Genomic DNA, 22,208 nt, shown 5'->3' with positions numbered 1-22,208 from the left:
GAGGGTCGCCGAGGTCTCAGTAAGGTGGCCGTCTGCCACGGGTGGCATGGTTTGGGGGCTCTTCTGCTGATTCCCTCTTAAACTCTCCTTTAGCTCTGCCTTTCGGTGAGTAGCACTGTCTATCACATGCAAGCTTTGTTTCACCCCATTAACGGAGGACAATTGTATTAGCCATATGAGTCTGAGTTCCTGTGTTATTTAATTGCTACACTGCTGTGTTAACGAAGTTAGGAGGAGGGCTGGCAAGCACGTAGATCACCTTCACGTACAAATATTTGTGGTTTCATTTTTCCTTCTGCCAGCTTGCCTCTCTGTTTCAATTGCCTACCATCTGCCTTTGAACAATCTAAGTGCGAGCAGATAGATTTTATTTGGAGGATGCAATGCTTTGAGCTCATCCTAGAAAAGCATTTTCATACAGTGGTGTTCAGAGCATTGGGTGCTTAATAGGATCTCGGAGGCCATTCAGTTTGGGCCGGGAGTTGGTTTCTTTTCACAGTCGAAGCACATTATAAAATTAAAAACTCATGATCACAGTTTTTTTTAGTGGAAGGAAACAGAGTGGTCAGGGGGCTGGAACCAACCTCTCACCTTAAAATGAGCCCGGAAACACCCAGCGGGAGTGCAGGCAGCCGGACAGGGGAGCAGGTAGACTGTTAAGTATAAGGTCTATTTCCCACTCTACCGTCCTTAATCGCTTTGAGTTTTTTTTGTTTTTTGTTTTTTAATCCATACATGAAGACCTTCTGAGTTTGTGGTTTTCTTCACATGACCAAAAACACCCAACTGAAAAGGAGACATATTCACTCTGTTCACCTGGTTGATTTTAAAAAGTGTTCCCACTAAGTAGAGTGATTTGACTTGAATTGATCTGTTATTTAGAAAATACTCCTAAAATAAAACCACCTACTGAGTTAGAAATCAGTAAGATGGCAGGGAGTCAGAAGACCTGGGTTCTAGTCTGAGTCTTGTCTGAAACTCCTCAAAGCTGTAGCTTTAAGTGTCTAAACCCTAATTCTAATGACTCTTCTGAATGGCAAGTGCTCAGCAGTCAGAACATTTTTAAACCCTACAAGGCAAGTTTCAAGGCGTTAATACTTATGGCAGTGTCATACTTTAAGTGGAAGGAAATTTCACCTACCACCAAACCATATTCAAGCTTTACTTCTCATTTACAAAGAGGGAATTAGTATGTATAGCTGGCCTGGTCTTAAAACTGAGCCTATAGGCCACCTCCCTAAATCTTCTCCCCACTATTTTTAGAAGAGTGAGAACTTCTCTTTCATTACTAAAATGAGGTTGCTCTTTGGTGGGGTATGACTCAAACAGAATTCCCTCAACTCTTTCCCTCTATTCCCAGAACAGGGTATGTTGAAACTACGCTTATGCCGAAAAATCTTACAAATGGGCAGTAATAAAACATCAAAGAATATGGCTACTTCAGTAAAAGTCTGACGAGGAAAGCCCATTTAAGGAAATGCAGTTTTACTACTTATATGCAGTACATTGTGCACTATAAACTCTACTATAAAATGAGAAAATTATAATTCCCAATAGGCTAACACCCTACAGTAATATATCGCCAACATTAAAACTCTTAACATACAAAAATTAATTATTAGCTACTGAAATTAAAGCAATAATTATAATAATTTCTAAGGCCATTAATTGAAAAACTCATACATTTAAACTGGGTTTCTTACCCAAACTGAATGAGATCCACATAAATTACAAAAAGAGTAACTTTCAAGCTTCTCCTCTGTAAGAATCACATGAACTATTTCTCAATTATTATAAATTTGGAATTATCACTATACTAAAAGCTGCCCAAAACCTACTTTTCTTCTCCTATTTCCAGAGGGCTTGCTTGATATAAGTACCAAACACTCACTATTATGTCCATTTAGCAAATTTAGGTAATGAAAACTGGTATAATAATCTCTAACTAATAGGAAGGAATACCAGCGTACCCCAAAGAATAAGACAAACTTAAAGGGAAAAAGGAAACAATAAACTACAAAATGAACAAACCAAGATGAACAAGTACTAAAACAGTAATTTGGGACAATGGACTATCACCTCACAGCTGCCAAAGTGCCTATCATCAAAAAGAACACAAATAACAAATGTTGGCAGGATGTGGAGAAAAGGGAACCCTTGTACACTGTTGGTGGGAATGTAAATTGATGCAGCCACTATGGAAAACAGTATGGAGGTTTCTCAAAAAACTAAAAATAGAACTACCATATGACCCAGCAATTCCGCTCCTGGATATACACGCGAAAAAAATGGAAATACTAACTCGTAAAGATACGTGCACCCCAATGTTCCCAGCAGCATTATTTACAATTGCCAAGACAAGACATGGAAGCAGCCTAAGTGTCCATCAACAGATGAATGGATAAAGAAGATGTGGTGTGTATACACACATACACACACACACACACACACACACACATATACACACAATGGAATACTACTCAGTCATAAAGAGTAAAATTTTGCCATTTGCAGCAACATGGATGGACTTAGACGGCATCGTGCTAAGTGAAATAAGTCAGACAGAGAATGATAAATACTGTACGATATCACTTGTATATGGAATCTAAAAAAATACAACAAACTAGTGAATATAACAAAAAAGCAACAGATTCACAGATTAATTTAGAGAACAAACTAGTGGTGACCAGTGGGGAGAGGGAAGGGGGAGGGGCACGATAGGGGTAGGGGACTCAGAGGTACAACCTATTAGGTATAAAGTAAGTTACAAGGATATATTGTACAGCATGGGGAATATAGCAAATATTTTACAATAACTATAAATGAAATATAAGCCTTCAAAAATTGTGAATCACTACATTGTACACGTGTAACAATACTGTATAGCAACTGTATCTCAGCTTTAAAGAATAAATAAATAAAACAGTAATTTGGGGAAGGAACATGATTCAGGCAGAATCATCAAAGAACAAAGAGAAGGGCAAGAGAGAGTGAAGATAAGCCAGAGGCCACCAGGGGTACCAGAGTGCCCAGTCCTGGGATGGAGCAAACCTGTTTTTGGAGAACTCACGTCAGCACACACTGTTTTAAAGGTTCACAAACCACACATTATGTGCTAGAGGGTGAGGGTTTCTACTCTGGGAATATGAACGAATGCATGATGAAATGAAGGAGAAAATGTTATCTTAAAATAGAGAAAAAGAAGGCTCGCATCTGAACCGAACATGGGAAGTGCTCCCCAAAATAACTTTACAGGGAAAAGAAAGACTGGGGGAGGATGAGGAGGGACCCGGGAACTGAACGGGAAAGCTAAGTCGGCTAATAATAGAGACAGAAGGAAGTACTGCGCCCCAGGAGATAGAGACGCAAAGGAAGAAAACGCAGGCCGGCTGGCCTGGGAATCGCGGGTAATTACCCTATTGCACAAGAGGTTGTACGGCCGGGGCCTGACCAAAAAAAAAGAAAAAGTCCATCTCTCCCCACCCTCCAACTTCTTTTAGATCAGACTTCGAAGTCACTTACAGCACAAGCTTGAGATTGGCCCCTGCAAGCCTTAAAGAATTCGACTATTAACTGTGAACAGCATTTTGAAGTTCTGGGAATGCGTGTGGGTTTGATGTGGTGTCGGAACCGAAGTAAAGCTCAGGAAAGGGGAAGTGAATTTATGCAAAATTCATTTTTTTGCAAAACTCTTTAAAGAGGAATATGTGCGTGTGTGCGCGCACATGCGTCCACGTGCACACGTGAGTGGGTGTGTATATACTTAGACCCAATTGCAAAGTGAGAGTTGCAAAGAGTTTTGGGGGTCTGAAGACACGGCCCTGAGGTCAGTCCAGTACAGCTGGAGGAAAGCCAAGTCCAAGAGCACCCGGGGCAGCTGCCTGCCATCTTAGAGTGCAGGACGTGCCAAAGGAATCAGGCTGCTGGCCAAGGAGTCCAACATCCTGCTCTGAAGATGGCCAGTAAGGAGGCGTGCGCTCCTGGGTGTGTTTAACAGAGGGAGCACACCTGGCTGGGCAACTGTGCAATCTGATACCACAGGGGGGAAACTTCTTCCTGATCTCAGCGCGTGATCAGCTTCTGCCCTGAAGCAGAAGGCTTAAGTGTCCTTGCAACTTTTGTCCAGAAGAAAGACAAACAGACCCACTCGTCCTTCTCAACAGCAGCCAAGGGTCATAAAAAATGAAGGAAGTGCAGAGGAGACCCACAGTGTGGTGTCTTTGGTCACTGAGTGTCACCTTGGCCACGCTGGAAGGCTGCCTGGCAGGAAAGCTATTCTGCAACAGGCCTGATCTCACGCAATTTTATTTTTGACAAGAGCTAAGTGGTTAAAATACAACAGCGCGCCCTTTTGTAAGCCTTGCCACATAAACGAAAAACACTGAGAAGTCCTTTATCAGATGACATGTCACAATTTAGGGTTTGGAAAACACGGTAACTCCTGCTGGGGGATGGGGGATGCCCCCCTACACACAATTTCATGGGCACTTGTTACTTCATTCCTATTTCTATTTCAACAGCTCCTTAAGGAATGCGTCCTGAAACTTTCCTCGTAGGCAGGTCAACTTTTAAGCAATGCAAGTGAAACCAATGACTGACGGCCCTAATGTAGTCACAGAGGTTGGAAAATGTGTCCATAAGGAAGGTGCTAGAACTAGGACTGTACTGCCTTGCAGGACCAAAAGGGAGGGAGGGCGTCCCAAGATCAGACTGTTTGTCCTGACGCTCAGGAACCCAGCTCCCGGCAGGGCTAGGCCCAGGCTCCCGTGCTCCCGGAAGAGTAAGCCTACCCTCGGTTAAGGCCGGACGGGAGAGAGAGGAGGGGGACGAGGAGGAAATGGCCCCTCCACCAACAGCCTTGGCAGTGGAGACGCTGGGCCAGGGCAGTGGCAGTGGGAGGAGCCCTGGCGGCACCGCGCCGTCCGGGCATGAGGTGTACGAGTTGAGGGATCTGAGGAAGGCACGCGCTTCGTGGCTCCCTGCACCGCAGCAGCTCCATGAATGTGACTTTTCACTGGGCACACACGGCGCTAGGCTTTGCTGCTCCCCAACGCGGCTCAGAGGAGCGCCCCTGCAACAGCGCCCGACCTGCCTGCTGCACAACCCCTTGTGGAGCCTGTCTGGAAGGCAAGGGACACCTAGGACGCCCTGCGAGGACAGAAGGGCCTGGGGTCAAGCACCGTGGAGACGGCCCCACCTACAGCCAGGAAGAGCCCGAGCCCAGGAGGGCTGGCGGGCAGCTGCAGGGCAGCTCGGGGAAAGAGATGTGCTGGCAGATGACAGTTTGAGGGGAACTGTAAAAGAACCCTGGCTGGGTTCAGGAAGTTGCAAGTTTTCACCTACCCTGATGCCCCAAATACCACCTGTCTGTCAATGGCAACAAGCGTAGGGAGAAAAGGAGTCACCTGGGCCCCTATGGAAGGCCCAGGTGTGTCTGCTTGTACCTGAAAATACCTGGCTTCTCCAGACTGGCCCATCTCACACGCGTCAGACTGTTCCTAACTCTAACATACTCCCCTGACAGTCTCGTCTTTAAGGACACAGCACTGAGTTCTCCACTGTAAATGGAAATGTTGAGGCTGTCATACCATCCATACGACAGGGCCCGGGGCTGGTTTTCTAGTCCTGCGGTACCTTCAGTTTTCTCGCTGCTTTAGCCCCCAGGGCAACCCACTGGGAGTGAACTACAGCTCCAGAGAGATCATCCCCCAGATAAGTGTGGAAGAGAGCAAGGATCTGGAGGAGAAGGCCGAGGAGCTGACGGACGGAAGGGTCAGATCCCTCCCTTTTCCTGGAAGGGCAATCCCAGACTTCGCAGAAAGCTCAGAGGCTGCCCTGCTCCCGGGTCACCTCCGCCATCCAGTGAGCAGACGGGTGCAGTAGAGAGCAACCAGCAGCCCCTCGTTCCCGGAGTGTCAGGACCGCACACGCTGCAACTAGCAGCCCCCAGCTCTCTCTCCCAGGCCCGAGGGGCATCCTGAGCCAAGGAAAGAGGACGGATTACGGATACGTTCACTCACTTGGGGCTGTCCATGCTTCATCCTGCACAACCAGCCTAAAGGTTCTCAAGCCTCGTCTCCAGCTGCCTATGTTCCTCTCTGGAATATGGGCAATCAGGATGGAAAGATCTAGCAGGTGCCGTGTGTATACGTGTCAGTTCAGGGATTGAGCCTCATGGGGGGACTTAGGTATTGGTGTGGCCCTGCCACGCGGTCCTGACACTGCAACAGAAATGAGGTCTCTCCCTTTCTTCCTCCCTCTACCTTCAAGGGGTATTTACTCAGGACTTCAACTGTGCAAGGTTTTCAACTTACACTTCTCTTATGTAGCACAGAGCCTAGCGCCCACCGAGCCCATAACAGAAGATTAATAAATACTTGCTGATTTAAAAAATTCAATTCAACTAAAGGACACTGGACCTTCTCTGTGCCAGGCACTGAGCTGGACATTGGAAATATAAAACGAATCCATCCATCAACCTCCTGCTCCCAGTGCATTCTGACTCCAGCTAGAGGATGAGGCACAAGTAAACTATAACAGGATCACTGCCAGTAACGGAGACAAGTTCAGTGAGGTTGTAGGATGCTGTGCCTGACAGCACCAGGGAAGGCTTCAGAAACGGGACTCAGATGACAAGTTGGCCACCAGGCAGAAGAAGGATCGGGGCAAGATTGCAGGCATAAAAGCTCATAATGTGGTTTGGGAGAACGACAGGTTATTGGTTGGATGACAACGTGGGGCAGGAGGGTGGAGATGCTTCTATTGACAGAAAGGCAGCCTGTCCAGGGCCTCGATGCCCTGATCAACAGCTGGGTTTCATCCTGAACTGCAGTGTCAGAAAGGGCCTGGTGTGATCAATTGCTTGTTTGCCAAGAATCATTCTGGGTTGGTTGGGAAGGAGCAGGGAGTGGAGGAAGGAAGACAGCTGAAGAGTCTGGGGCCAGAGGGAGACAGTGTTAGTCAGGATGGAGAAGAAAGAACAGCGTGAGAGACATGGGGTGTGGACCGCACAGGATCCAGAAGCCTGGAGAAGCAACCATGGATGAGTCCCTTAGTGCCCCGTGGACCAGAGAACGGTCCTCACTCACCACCCTCGTCTTGGATGGCTTTTGTGGCCACACTGGCCTTTGAAGGAGAGAGAGATGACTTGGCAGAACTATTATTACTACCCTCCTTTTGGCTCTTCTCTCTGGTGATTCGTATCCTGAACAGTTTTCTTTAGCTCTATCTTTATGCCCTGAGACTCTTAGATTCTTTTAATAGAAACCTCCACCTAGAAAAGCTGCCTTCTTCTCTCCCATTAATCAAGGTGCTCATCAGCACCTCTTGGCAGTTATCTAACCTACATGGGACAAAAATAAATAAATAAGTAAACAATAATAAGAAGGCTTTGCCAGGCTAGCAAACTGATCCAGGCAGGGGATTATACGAGACACCTGTTTTTCAACACAGCAGCTGCGAACACAGTAGAAGCGTGGCATCCTGGAAACAAGAAAGCATTCTCATTAAAATCCAAGAGTAGCAGAAACTGCCATGGACCAATTTTCAGCTATGTCACCTGAATGTGAAAAGAAGTTCAAATAAGACTAGACACATAAGAGGAGCTCTGCTTCACTGAACTTGGAATCTGAATGTTAGTTTGCTTATGGGGAGGTGATTTACCTATTCATCCAAGTATTCTAAATCCTTAAAGCAGCTGTTATGCACTTAGGGTGTTATCATAAACATACGAAAGCTTTTCGAAGTTTGGTTGATCCATACCCCGTGCTGACCAAACACCTCTTCATTTAAACCAGAACACAGCCCAATGGAGAAAGTGGACACTGACATAGGAGCAAAGAGACAACATTTAAAATTATCTTTTCAAGATACATGCACCCCAGCGTTCACAGCAGCACTATTTACAATAGCCAAGACATGGAAGCAACCTAAGTGTCCATCGGCAGATGAATGGATAAAGAAGATGTGGTACATATATACAATGGAATATTACTCAGCCATAAAAAAGAATGAAATAATACCATTTGCAGCAACATGGACAGACCTAGAGATTATCTTACTAAGTGAAGTCAGTCAGAAAGATAAAGACAAATATTATACGATATTACTTATATGTGGAATCTAAAAAATAATACAAATTCCTAAAAAATTTACAGAACAGAAACATATGCACAGACATATAAAACAAACGTATGGTTACCAAAGGGGAAGGGGGGTGAGGAATAAATTGGGAGTACAGATTTAACAGATACACACTACTAGATATAAATAGATAAACAATAAGGTTCTACTGTATAGCACAGGGAACTATATTCAATACCTTGTAATAAACTGTAATGGAAAAGAACTGGAAAAAAGAATATAGATATATACACATACATGTATAACTAAATCACTTTGCTATACACCTGAAACTAACACAATATTGTAAATCAACTATACTTCAATTTAAAAAATTATCTTTTCAGTTCATTCACTGAAAATACACACACACACACACACACACACACACACACACAATCTACCAACATATAAGTACCACAGGCAAACTGTTTCATAGCTGCAATATGTACACATTACCTTTTCAGACCAGACCAGGGAGATGCTCTTAGAAACAGCTTGTTAACAGCCCCTCGCATTGCTGTTTAACAATCCGTTTATAGCCCATCAGGAAGCCAGCCCTCCAAGGAGACACATTTTACATCTACATGTAGGGTTTCTTTGCCACAAGGCTGGGTTTCATGCAATCTTTCACTCTATACGCTGGAAAACAGATTATGCCATAATTGCTGGGACATATAATCCTATGAGCATGCAACACATCTGCATATATACAAACAGAGTCACAAGAGCAAACCCTTGGAATAAAAGCAGAATGATGTCCAAGGAAGCACAAGCCACCCCATACAGTCCCGACTAGAACTAAAAATAGTGCAAAAAAGCCTGGTGTCAGTTACCCTCGCACTGTTCCCTCTAGAACACGCTACTTCTAACCTCCAGTGTTGGTTTTTAAGCTTGAGCCTTCAATAACTTCACTTAGAAACCTTTCCCTGACCCAAAGAAGCTACTTTCCAGGCTTTGGATTGTGGAGCAATAGTTCAATGCACTTCAATTATGAGGCCATTAGTGTACACAAGATGCAAACAAAGAGCAAAGCTGAAATTGTGAATTTCCCCCAAAGCCTAACATGTGTGCCCTGGGGACACTAGGGCCAGCTGAGAGATGACCTTTCTGGCAAATGGAAACCCCTGAAGCTCTAAGTACCGTCAACTGCCCGAAGTGCAGCCAGCTGGACCAATGCTTGCCTCAGCCCGCCCGGGGAAGCGTGAGGCCAAAACTTCCCCAAAGTGGCGCAACCTTGTCAACACAGCCCCACGCGGAGTCCCAGAAGGATTAAGCGAGAAAAGCACCCCAAGTATATACAAGACCCCAAGAAGAATCACAAGCACCAATATGGGGGCCAGAGCTGTGAAGTGGATTCTTCCTAATAATCCATTTGGCATGTAGCCTGGCAATCCACAAACACGTGCGTCAGGTAGGAGAACGAGATTTGCCCAAACTAGGCTCTGCAGGTCGTCCTAAAATGGACCCAAATAAGAAACAGGAGGTGTTGCGAACTCATTTTCGCCTATAACCTAGATAAAATTAACCAAGAGGCGAAAGGACTATACTCCGTCCACCCACACCCCCGCCATGGCAAACCTTTAAATACCACAGTTGAAATGGAAACGTACCCAGAACCATCGTTCCCTTAAATGGGACTGTTCAACACCACGGCTAACCACAGAAGCACGCGCAGGCATTCCCCCTACCTTACAGAAGCTCCATTTGGCCATTTCACCAAATTTTTCGAGACAGACAAATTCTCAGAAAAGCAGGCTAAGGTTAACAGTGACTTGCACCTCGGGGCCCAGCTCGTCCCTCTGCTGGAATAACAGGGCCTTTCGGTGGGGCGTGTGTGGCTTTCTGCCTTTTCTTGCATTTTTAAGGTTCTCTTTCCTCCGAGGCCTCGTCCCACACATCTCCAAGCAGAGCCCACGACCTTGCACCCAGAAAATGAGAAATAAATCTCCTGCCGTTGATGTCAGTGGTTCTTTATTCATTTTCTAGGGTAGGGAGCTTAGGAGAGCCAAGGTGCCAGGGAGGGTGGGAGCATGTAAGACGGGTATACTAATAGGTGCCCTACTTGAGATGTAACCCAACACCTAGGTCCCTGTGCCCATCTCCCTCCCGTCTGGGTGAAAGTTAAAGATCCCCTTACAGCATGCTGAAAGAGATTAGAGGATCATCACTGCAGCCTTCCTGTGCTCGCCAGCATTCCCCCAGGATTCCATCGTATCCAAAAACTGCTTCTGACCTGCAGCTGACTTCTGCTTCCGAGAAGCGTGCCCTCACCACTCATGCACGGCCCCGCCAGGAGCACAGAGCCTCAGAGACGCAAAAGAGCAGAATGCCAACTTCAGAGAGAGAGCCTTTGTTTCTTTGGGTCTGAGGGCAAAGACTCTTGCCTTCCCAACGGGTACGGTCTCCCATTCCACCTCACCCTAAAGTGTTCAAGTCAGCAGACCCAGGGCAGGACTCGGGGGCACAGAGTCAAACACGGAGCTGGCAGCCTTCCAGGGGACTTGAGATGTCGTCAGCCAAATTGGGTCACTCAGGTCTCCACATCCGGGAGGAGAGGAGACTTACCCAGACTGGGGACCCATTAAATGACAGTTCTCCCACCCACCTCACCTCACTTCGGAGACAGGCCAGATCAAGAGGTGCAGAGTGACAGTGACCCTGACCTGCTGTCCTCACCCATCACTGGCCACGACTGTTAAGACCATTAGGAGAGCCACGGTCTCGACAGAGCAAGGCACCAGTCAAGTGAACTCATGACCCGGATTTTTCAGATCTCCCAGATCTCAGGTCAAAAGGAGGACACGGCAGCTACCAAATGCACGAGGGGTCCAATCTTTCAGATTGCCCAGTTCCCAAAACCAGACGTGCCAACTCCAGGGCAGGAATTTGGACACGAGAGCACACACAGAGGCCCAAAGAAATGAGAACTCACTTCTGTCCCTTTGGGTGCCCGGCACGTGATCACAAATCTACACACGAAAAGACAGCGCTGGACCAGATGGCTGAGTCAGGAGACACCACCATGTGGTCTGCTCTGGCAGGAGGCCGACATGACGGTCAAAGAGAGTGTCTGGGAAAGATATATGGTCTAGAACAATGAAGGAAGGAAGTAACATGGAAAAAAGTTGCCTTCCCTTGTCTGAGCTTCCCCAAAGCAGTCCAGAAAAGTACTCAGCAAACGCCTGCTACCCTTTTATAAAGTCTCAGGTACGGTTCCTCTTGGCTATACCACCAGTGGCAGATCTATTTATCCGAGTACTAATTATTAGGCTTCAGACAATACTGGTCCCAAACTGTCTCTTGACCTGGAGTCTCCGTCAGGGATGCCAGCACCGTCCTGGCCACACCACAGCCGGGCTGGCACACGCGAGGCCACCGCCGCACACCTAGACCCACACTTTCCCCAGAGACCCAGGGAAGTGTTAGGGACATGGGTGACTTCAGAGACAGAAAGGCTGTTCTTTGGGGGTTGATTTTTTTTTTTTTTTTTTGTAATTACAATGCTGATTTCTATCTGTAGCTCATTTCTTCCAGGAAGTACTTGAGGGCCAGCATCTCATCTTTGGTTGCTGCTTCCTCATGTATAGGGGATGTGACAGAATCGGGGATTAGTCACCTCATGATACAGAGAAATCTTCAGAAAGATGAAGTCACCTGGCCTCCTCATAACCCACCAGAGAGGACTGCAAGACAGCTGAGCAGAAAAATCACCAAAGTTCGCTTGTGTTTTCCAGGGCGAAGGGAGAGCAACGGTTGCCCTCCAGACCTAAGCTCTTTCCTCAACGGCCTAAAAGTGCCCACACCTGCTTCTGGGGACGGCGGCGGAGGCCGCGAACATTCTCTCCACTATTCCTCAAAAAGGGTTATTTTCCAGGCCCCGTTTCATCTTCTCATTTAACATGGATATCAATGGAAAATGCAGGAACGCACTGTAAGTCCACAGCAAAATACTGCTAACAAATACTTCAGCCCCCCCTCTTAACATTTACTAAAAACAAAGGTTCCCTCATGCCCCAAAGTTACAAATTTGGCTTCTTCAAACTCTTCCGTCTAAACCTCCACGAAAAGCCATCCACTCCTGACGCTTGGAACTGGAAATTCACCACCCACGGCAAACAGTGTCTGCTCTGTGGTCAGACAGACACGGGGCTGCATGCCACACGAAAGCGGGCTGAAGAATAGATGCTCCCTCTCGAGCCTCGGCCCGGTCGCAGATAATAAGCAACTGTATGAACAAGCAGATCCCTGAATAGGTTCGAATACTTGAGGGCTGAGTAATAATGCCCATCAGAGGCACTGTACAGTACTTCCAGGCTTCTTCGGGTTTTTTCCTTTCCTTTCATCTCTGGAAACTTATTCAGAATCCTACTAGCTCTGCCCTCCCAGTTTTAAGATGCAAGAGGGCATCTGTTTCTACCATGTAATTGCAGTTGGCTCCTCGCTCCTGTTATTGGGGTCTGTATTCAATGAAAGTCAAAAGCGAGGCTTTGCTGAGCGCTGACTGAGTGACCCCAACCCTGGGAGAAACTCATGGCGGCGGTGATAAGAGCCCAGCCTGGGAGTTGGCCCACCTGCAAGGCCTGGAGTTTAGTTCAGGCGGTGCCACGAACCAGCCACGGGAGCGCGAGCAAGACCATCACATCTCTGAGCTCCATTTTCTCAACGGTATAATGCAGGCACAGGACTAGAAAATCTCTCACCCCTTCTAGACCCCTGTGATGGGAGGATATATAAAGAGGGAGAAGAACTAAGTTTGGGTGTTTTTAAAACAACGTAAGGCAGTGCCAACAGCCCCCAAAGATAGGTATTTTTATTACCACTTCAGACGACTTAACAGGTTCAAGCTTAAGATGAACAAGTTCAAGAAGCAGGATTCACACTCAGGTCTGTCTACTACAGGGTCCGTCCTTCCCCTAGAAGCTCTTCACGGTATGGCAATGACTGGTCTCGCCTTCTCGGGAACTTACCATCCCCTTAAGGGAAATCAGTGTTACAGAGAAGAACCAATGAGTAGCATCAGGCAGAATAAAGTGCAAATCAAACTCCGAAGCAGCGCTGATTGGAACTACATGGGAACGACACTTAGATCACTGAGTGTACGCACCCACGGTGCTCACACCAGCGGGGCCGCACGCCCTTTTCAGGTCATTCAGGAAATGAGGTCGTTTTCCGTGTGTCTGACTCCCACATACAAAGGGAAAATACCCCCGAGGAACACACGAGCTCTAGTGAGCGTGCAGATTTATTGGGTAGCTCTCTCCTGTCTTCACTGGGGAGTAAGGTATTATTTTCATAAGTCATTCATCCAGATAACTGAAGCATGGCCTTCTAAAAACGTAACATTATTTCTATGCCAACCATTTTCGTTGGATAGCTTTCCAAAATGCATGACACTATTTCCTAACTTCCTAAATCTCATAATTTACAGTTTGTCTTTAACTTGGACAAGGTCATAATGACGATCATTAATACTGTCGGTCATTGTGTGGTGCCAGACAAAGGGGTTTCACTCTCTAGATATGAGTCCTCATGATGAAGCTATGCTTTCTGAGGTCTTGTCTGCTTTTTGCCAACTTTCCTGGTGTTCGTGGAACATGGTCCTGGGACAGAACACCTGGATCCTGACTCCAGCGCAGCTACGAAGAGCACTGTGATCTCAAGCAGGCGATTTAAATGCTGCTCGAGTCAGTTTCCTCACCTGTTTCATGAGAATTAGGGCTTAGGCTTTCTTAGTCCCTTCTGAACTCCCTCCACGCCATGTCTCCGTGTGCTTCCTTCCCTATGTCTGCTCTGAAGACAGGCTTCATTAAAGCTGTTCAAATCCAGAAGTGTATAAAGTCAGAGGGCCCAAATTCTCCCTTCATTCCGGGAAATTAGAACAAGGCCAGTAGGGTCAGATATCAAGCTATCAAGAAAGAAGACAGGGCTTCCCTGGTTGCGCAGTGGTTAAGAATCCACCTGCCAATGAGGGGGACATGGGTTCGAGCCCTGGTCCGGGAAGATCCCACACGCCGCGGAGCAACTAAGCCCGCAAGCCACAACTACTGAGCCCATGTGCCACAACTACTGAAGCCCACGCGCCTAGAGACCGTGCTCCGAAACAAAGAGAAGCCACCGCAATGAGAAGCCCGTGCACCACAAGGAAGAGTAGCCCCCGCTCGCCGCAACTAGAGAAAGCCCACGTGCAGCAGCAAAGACCCCAAGGCAGCCAAAAATAAATAAATAAATTTATTAAAAAAAAAAGAAAAAAGATGAGTCCTTTGGTGGTGGGGGAAATCAGGGAACACCTGAAGAGACATCAAATAGATTCCTAGAAATCACACAGTATCTTCAGATGGACATGAGGGATGGTTTTTAAAAAGCACTGCATTCGTGGATTGTGTAAAAAGTTTGAAATTGAAAAAAAAAAAAAAAAAGCAGTGGAAGGAGAGAGACTGACCAGGGTGTGACCAAGGTGTCTAGCTCCGAGGGTGGGCAGTATGAGAGGACACGGCCCCAGCCTGCCACCCACCTGATCACCTGATGACGGGGTAAGGAGACACTGGGGGAAAGCAGAGCGAGGCAGAGAGGGAAAAGATTCCTGAGAAAAACATAAAAAGGGCACAAATGAACCCACCCAAAGACAAAGTATCACTAGAGAACATCAGGGATTGGTATACAAATGGGAGATCTGGACGTCCATTCCAAGGTGGGTGGTGCAACGTGACCATCTGGCTACCCTGCCACGAGAGGGCCGGTTAGGGAGCACCCACCCAGAGAGGGAAGGAGCATGTCTGCCGGCTCTCTTCCCACCTCTCATCTTGGCCTGTGGGAAGCTCCTCCACAGCCCCATTACTCTTGGTTTCCTAACTTTCTTCATAAAGGTGGCTGTCCTTGAGTCTTGGGTCAGGAGACAAAGTGCTTTGGAACTGTAGTCCCGAGATGTAGACTCGGTGAAGCTCGGGCCAGAGTACAGCCTGGAAGATCTTAGACCAATACATCGCTTCACAGCTATGGGCTTCAGGCTCCTCCTTTGCAAAACAGGGGGAAAACCTGAATCCAGGAGGGAGTCGTAAAGAGCAAATGAGACAATGTAGATAAAACGCTTAGCCCAAGGACCAGCACACAGCAGTATCTAATAAACGATGATGGTGATGATGGAGGAGGATGACCACCAAGGCAGCACACAAAACCCTTTAATTACCTAGACTTTACAAAGCGCCCAAAACGCAGGTGTTCCACAGTTTCCCATATGCTTAGTCCACAGGCCTGAGTAAGCAGTTAGCTCATCTGGGGCTCCACACCTAACAAACACAGGCTAATACCTTCCTTGTCACCACCCCACATACTCCCCAAATTCAAGGTCATTTAGCCAAAGACCAGGCTGAACTGTATACTTTCACTATCTAAGAAGAAAGGGTGATCAAGCAAATTAACAGAGCAAGTAATATACTGATGGTACTATTTCGATGCGGAAGGTACAGTCTCCAGCACACAGCAGCCCTCATTTCTCACCAGCTGATGGTGTGGACACAAGTCATTTCTGCCTGTTCACACGGAGGCTTAGCCTGAGACGCCCTGGAAAGCCACACTCTATTAGGCTGGTTCCTGTATGTTCAAAAATCAATGAAAATGTGTTTGTTTTTTAATAGGCTATTATTCTAACTTCTCACTAACTTTACTCTTTCTCTCTCCAAATACTAGGCTTGGCAGCGAATGGTCTTTAAGCTGGGTCCCTTCTGGCGTGGGAACCCTGCGTCAACTTACACTCATGCTATTCAACAAATCCACACAGAGATTGGTTTCTACAACAAATACGGCAGTGAAGGACTCTGCCAGAAAACCAACGCCACTGCTTCTCCTAAAGTAGCCTTCACAGAGACAAATACGTCGTTTGTATACCCCACACCCTAGGGGGCTTCGTTTGGCACCGATTCACTCGGCCGGGAGATCCACACCACAGGGCAACTTTTCAGCATCCGTAACAGAACGCACCTGCTCTTCAAGTTGGTCCTCACACCCCCTCCCCACCTGCCCTCCACCTGCCTCAGTGTGCTCAACTCAGATGCACAGAATTTGTTTTAGTTCTACCTTCCTCTGGTGCCCATATTTGGGGTGTTTTTTCCCTTCACTTACCTATGCTAAAGAGGTAAGCTACTTCCCTAAGACCAGCTGCCATGTTTTTAGCTGATGCAGAGCCTATTGTGTATAAATTAAGGCGTATATTTGAGCCTAGGGCCCCCTCAAGGATTCCTCAGAAAAGGCCCTGCTAACAGGTCCAGCACCCTCAGCCCAAAACAGAAGTACCGGCCCCTCACATGGTATAAAAAAGTACCACTGCACCCCACCATCCCATCTTTGGGTATAAATCCAAAGAACTCAAAGCAGGATCTCAAAGAGGCATTTGTACACCCATGTTCACCGCAGCATTATTCACAACACCTGTGAGATGAGAGTAACCCAGATGTCCATCAACAGATGAATGGATAAAGAAAATATGGCATATACATAAAATGGAATATTATGCAGCCTTGAAAAAAATGGAAATCCTGTCACATGCTGTAACATGGATGAGCCTCCAGGCCAGTATGCTAAGTGAAATAAAGAAAGTATGATTGCACTCATATGAACTATTTAAAGTAGTCAAAATCATAGAAAGAAAATAGGAACGTGGTTATGGAGGGCTGGGAGAAGGGGAGAGGGGAAATGGGTGTTTAGTGGGTATAGAGTTTCAGTGTTGCAAGATGAAAAAGTTCTAGAGATCAGTTGCACAACAACGTGAACAGACTTAACACGACTGAACTGTACCCTTAAAAATGGTTAAGATGGTAAATTTAATGTTATATGCTTTTTACCAGAATACAAAAACTTATTGCTGTAGATGGTGGTGCAAATACAAGTCCATGAAGCCCTTCTTCCCTCATCCCCCACTCCTACTCCTTCCTCTTCTCACATCTAACAATATACCCTCTGGACCCAGGGCTCCCACACACACCATCTTCCTTGGCACGTACCTCTGTGCCCTCATACCAGCTGGCTTGCGATTAAAATGGACCAAGCTGGGAAGTGCCAGAGTGTGCAGCCTATTGTATCGAATTTCCTTGGCCTCTTATAGGGATGCACCGTGAACCCAGCCAGTGCGGGACAGGGGCCTGAGAACCAGGGGGTCTGCGTTGCTCTAAACCTGGCTCAGTCACCGATCAGCTGAAGCGAACAATTTAGCTGTGTGGACCTCCTCTCCATAAAAATCAGATGTTGTAGGGACTTCCCTAGTGGCGCAGTGGTTAAGAATCCTCCTGCCGGGCTTCCCTGGTGGCGCAGTGGTTAAGAATCTGCCTGCCAATGCAGGGGACATGGGTTCAATCCCTGGTCTGGGAAGATCCCACATGCTACGGAGCAACTAAGCCCGTGCGCCACAACTACTGAGCCCGCGCTCTAGAGCCTCCGAGCCACAGCTACTGGAGCCCACGTGCCACAACTACTGAAGCCTGCACGCCTAGAGCCTGTGCTCTGCCACAAGAGAAGCCACTGCAATGAGAAGCCCGTGCACTGCAACGAAGAGTAGCCCCCGCTCACCGCAACTAGAGAAAGACCATGCGCAGCAACAAAGACCCAACGCAGCCAAAAATAAATAAATAAGAATCCGCCTGCCAATACAGGGGATATGGGTTCAAGCCCTGGTCCGGGAAGATCCCACATGCCGTGAAGCAACTAAGCCCGCGCCCCTAGAGCCCATGCTCCATAACAAGAGAAGCCACTGCAGTAAGAAGCCCGCGCCCCACAAGGAAGAGTAGCCCCCGCTCGCCGCAACTAGAGAAGCCCGTGCGCAGCAACAAAGACCCAACACAGCAAAAAAAGAAAATAAAATCAGACGTTGGCCCAGGTGATCTTTATAGTCTCTCAGCTCTGAGATTCTCAAAGTTCCCTGATTCACTTACTAAAGACCCTGGGGAAAACTTAGAAGCCTGCTAATCTGAACCTTCTCCAGTGATTCCTCAAGGCCCTGTCTTGTATCTTTTACTCAGTTCCATGTTGTTGTTTGTTGAGACGCAAAAGCAGTTTTTGAAAATGTTATCAAAATAAGGAAACATTATTATTAGGCCAAAATTCTACCAGTAATAATTTTTAGGCAGACACCCAAGGGAGTGCTCTAGGCCTCCCTGTGACAGCAGAATGGCCCTAGTAACCACTTTATGCAAGCCTGTGGGTGAAGTGTTAAGTCACTCCGGGCACACAGGACAGAGAGCGGAAAGGGTACTGACCTCCTTCCATGCTTCACTGCAAATCAGCAAACATTACTGACACACATTTCTGAGCCAGGTGCCAAGGTGGGCACCAGGACGCAAAGATAATCGCCACTAAACCCAAGGAGCTCAGAGTCGAGGAGGGGAAACCCAGAGACTCCCAGAAAGCAGCAAAATAGAGATTTCATTCCGCTAAAAAAGCCAACCAGTACGGAGGGCAGAGAAAGGAGGGGCCAGGGATGTTAGGCAACTATTTTCTGTACTATCCTGGATAGTTCTCGCCGGCCGCCCAGCCGAGCCTTACGAAGGGTTGTGTCTGCTGGGTCATAGTTACTTTCCGCTGCAACTTGGCTGAAGTTAAAACTGAACAGGTGACTTGAAGGTGAAGGCTGATGATGGAAAAGATAGCCTCTTCCTTTCTCCCGTACCCAGCAGTCAGCCATACGATCCTCCGAAAAAAAATAATTTGACTTTTTACAGAGTTAGGTGACCCTGTCCTGACATTTAAACAGCCCCAAATGGTCAGGAATGGAAGCATTTAATCTCTCACGATGAGAGCGCCCAGTGCAGACAAACAGTGGGGCGCAGCCATAGTTTGGGTGACCTTGGGCTGGTCAACCTGTCTTCTGCTATAAACATGCGTCTGATATTAACTTCCCTGCGGTGCCGGGAACATGCTTATAAAGTGCAAAAGAAATATAAAAGCCAATTATCAGGCATTCATCTGGCAACCACCACCATGAAAGTGATACATACAAAGATGTCACTGACTGATTCAGAAACTTTCACCCTGGAAATTCCACCGAAATCGTACACTACTCTTTTCTAGCAGAACTAACACTGCTCAGAAGTAAACAGAGTACTTCCCTCTGTGACTGCCTCTGGTCAGGCTCCTCTGTGCTCCATCACACCAGCTGCTGAGGAATTTACTGCCTGCTGACCAGCTGCTTGTAAGGAATGAGAGCCAGGGAGGAAGGTTTCAGGAGTAGACAGGAGGAGTGAAGGAAATCTCTCCACACAGAGAGCCTTCCGTGTCACATGTCCTCAGGATATCAGAGCCATCAGGTCATCCTTGAAAGCTCCTGACATTCATTCCCTGCTCCACAGAAAACTTTACTGTTTACAGGACTGTAGAAAAAAATCCCAGTTCTTGTGGGTTCCCAGCAAACATTTTGTATTATGCAGTCACTGTACCACATCCCAAGGACTAAGGGAAACACCACACACATCACCAGAGCATTTTCAGACAAGCTAGAATAATCCCAGTCCTTGATCTCCGGCGCTTCTTACTGGAACGTTGCAAACTAAACAAACTCCGTGGAAAAACGCACTTCACACATGTGCATTTGAACATATGCACAGTCCAAGCAAACAGTCATATTCTGGTTCCATAAACAACAATCCAAAATAAAAGTGATACTTTCATTACTAGTGAAGACCATTAAATCTATTCTAATTACAGAGAAATACAGAGTGAGGAAAAGAGGCTCCCAAAAAGAACTGAGGGGTAAACGATAAGGAAAAAAATGATATACAAACTATGGCTGCAATTTTTATGTCACATGTAAGAGAGTGTGCTGTCTGGGTTTGGGAATGATTCCATCCGTGTGTGTAAGGAAAGGGCTGCTGTAGCCTCCCACGGGGGTACAATAAGATGAACACCTGCAGCACCCAAACATAAGCCCCTCAGAACAGTGGGCATATGCAGTCTCTTTAGAAGAGACAATATGAAAAGTCACAGAAAGGCTTGTTTTTTGTTGTTTTCACCCTAAAACCACTATCTCATAGTTGGTCCAGGTTCTCCCCAGGTCAGATTTATTGCCATCGAGCTAAATACAATTTACTGATTTCATACCCTAGTATTTAGTTACCTCTGTTTGTGTTATGAAATATCAGATAAATTAGATCAGGCATACCATAGGATTTTCCTGAACTCGTGGAATCGAATTTATACAGCAAAAGAAATTGGTTTTGAAGTATCAACCTACCTAACATCTTTACTCTGACACCTCCCTGCCACCGCAGACATACTGCTATCCCCACATATGTGCAAACACAGAAACCCGAAAGTTCCACTGGGCGTTTTTTTGCTAGGCAAAAACAAAGAAACCCAACCCACCTTTTCAGTTCACATTAGCCCTAATTCAAACCCCATGAGAATCTTTCCTGATAAGAAACACTAACACCTGAGTATAATTATGAGCCCTAATAAGCAAACATGATAAAATACTGTTTCCTCAAAACAGATCCTATGGAAAAGCAGTGTTAAAATTGGAAAGGTTTCTCGAATTCGCCATAGATGAAGAAAACTGGTTACTTGTTCATTGTCTCTGCAGGGTCCCCTCAATGAACATATTTAATGGGCCAAGCCACAAACAAACTTCAGGAGCTTCAGCCTCTCACGGAAGCAAAAGGCTTTTCCATCTGGGTACTGATGGAACAGTGAAATGGAAGTGCACACCAAATGCAACGACGGGCAAAATAATTGGGGGAGATGGACAAATCAGTCTGCCTCCTCACGGTGGCAAACTTTACGACAACTTTCTAGAAGCAACAAACCGCAGCACCACTAGCCTTTAGAGACACACACAAATATATAAATGTAACACACAACTACTTGGAAGGTAAATGCTGTGTCTGCAAACATCCTTCACCATCCTGCATTTACAATACTGAAAACCATGGCCAGAAAGCTGGGAGATTTCTACTCTTAGCTCTCCTCTCTGCACTGTCAAACTGAGAAGGTCATTTTGCATGGTCACTTAGATAATTCTCCCTCTCTGCAACACGGGAGTTTTCTACTTTGGGATTGCTCAGCGTTCATATGCATCAGAGTAAAATAACCATTCAGCGACTTTATTCACCTTGGTTTAAAGGGAAAAAAAGAAAGAAAGAAAAGAAAGAAATTCATTGTGCAATGCCCAGGAAAAGCTGACACCACGACTGTCTCTCCAACAAGCGCTTGCAATTACAATGCGGGGGTGGGGGGAATCTGTCTGATCCGACTCTGTGAGCCCTTAAAAAAAAGAAATGATTCCAGTCCCAGTGGAGCCGGAGAACTTTTTTTTCTAAGGAGACCACCCCTCGGGAACAAAAGTTCCATTTCGGTCACATGTTGGGAGTAGGAGTAGGGACCAGGTTTTTTTAAAAGCGCACTAATTACGGGGGTGTTTTACAGTCCTGGAGACCACTCGGGCTCCTCCAGACCGACGGTGACTGGCATTTCATTGTCAGAAAGCAAGGGGGTGAGGTGAGGGCGCAGGAGCCGACAGGGCGCTCGGCGAGAGGGGGGGGAGCAGCAAGGTTACACTAAAGGGTACGCTGCCGCCGCGAGCCGCGTCTCCTTCCCCGGCGCCCCAAATAATTTCCTGCGAACAGAGCCACTGCAACAGTCCCCTCGCAACTGAAGAGCCCAGTACGACTGGCCGGGCCGGTGCAGCTCAAGGTTTTCCACCCCGGAGAGGGAGGGGGAGAAGATCTTTACCTTAATGCTACACTGAGCAGGAGTCTCAGACATGTCTCACAGCGAGAGAGATCAGGAAGTTCTCAGTTTTTTTCCACTTTCCTTTCCTCTCCCCAACCCAGAAACGCTCCACGGCCGGCCGGACGCGGTCATTTAAGAAGTTTCTTGCAGCATCTCTCCCGGCGGCCGCCCCGGGGGGCCGCGAGCGCGCGGGGCGGGGCGGGCGCCGGCGGAGTCGCCGCGCGGGGCGGCGGGGGCGTGGGAGCCGGGCGGCGCGGCGGCGGGGTCTGCAGGTCGCGGCGCGGCGCGGCGACCCGGGGCGCAGCCCGGCCGGCCTCCCGCTCTCTCCTCCCACCCGGGCCGGCGCCCCCGCCCCCCGCCCTCCCGCCGCTCTCCCT

At 47.3% G+C, this 22,208-nt stretch overlaps 1 protein-coding gene across 4 annotated transcripts in view; it reads right to left on the bottom strand.

The window, feature by feature from the left end:
- ETV6 (ETS variant transcription factor 6) overlaps positions 1–22,208 on the bottom strand; it is a 280,275-nt gene that overhangs the window by 225,003 nt on the left and 33,064 nt on the right. For 2 of the 4 annotated variants that reach the window (XM_059935311.1, XM_059935315.1), the window contains exon 1: positions 21,832–22,022. The exons of 1 other annotated variant lie outside the window; for it this stretch is intronic. In XM_059935311.1, coding sequence (XP_059791294.1) covers positions 21,832–21,864 — 33 coding nt within the window. In that variant the 5' untranslated portion in view covers positions 21,865–22,022. Of the gene's footprint in view, positions 1–21,831; positions 22,028–22,208 lie in introns of those variants that run through there. One more of the 4 variants, XM_059935316.1, reaches the window with a different exon arrangement.

The sequence above is a fragment of the Balaenoptera ricei genome, chromosome 10 (genome assembly GCF_028023285.1).
Source record: "Balaenoptera ricei isolate mBalRic1 chromosome 10, mBalRic1.hap2, whole genome shotgun sequence".
In the NCBI taxonomy this organism is placed as follows: Eukaryota; Metazoa; Chordata; class Mammalia; order Artiodactyla; family Balaenopteridae; genus Balaenoptera; species Balaenoptera ricei.
Note: the sequence above shows the minus strand (reverse complement) of the source record. Positions and strands in the feature narration are given on the sequence as shown.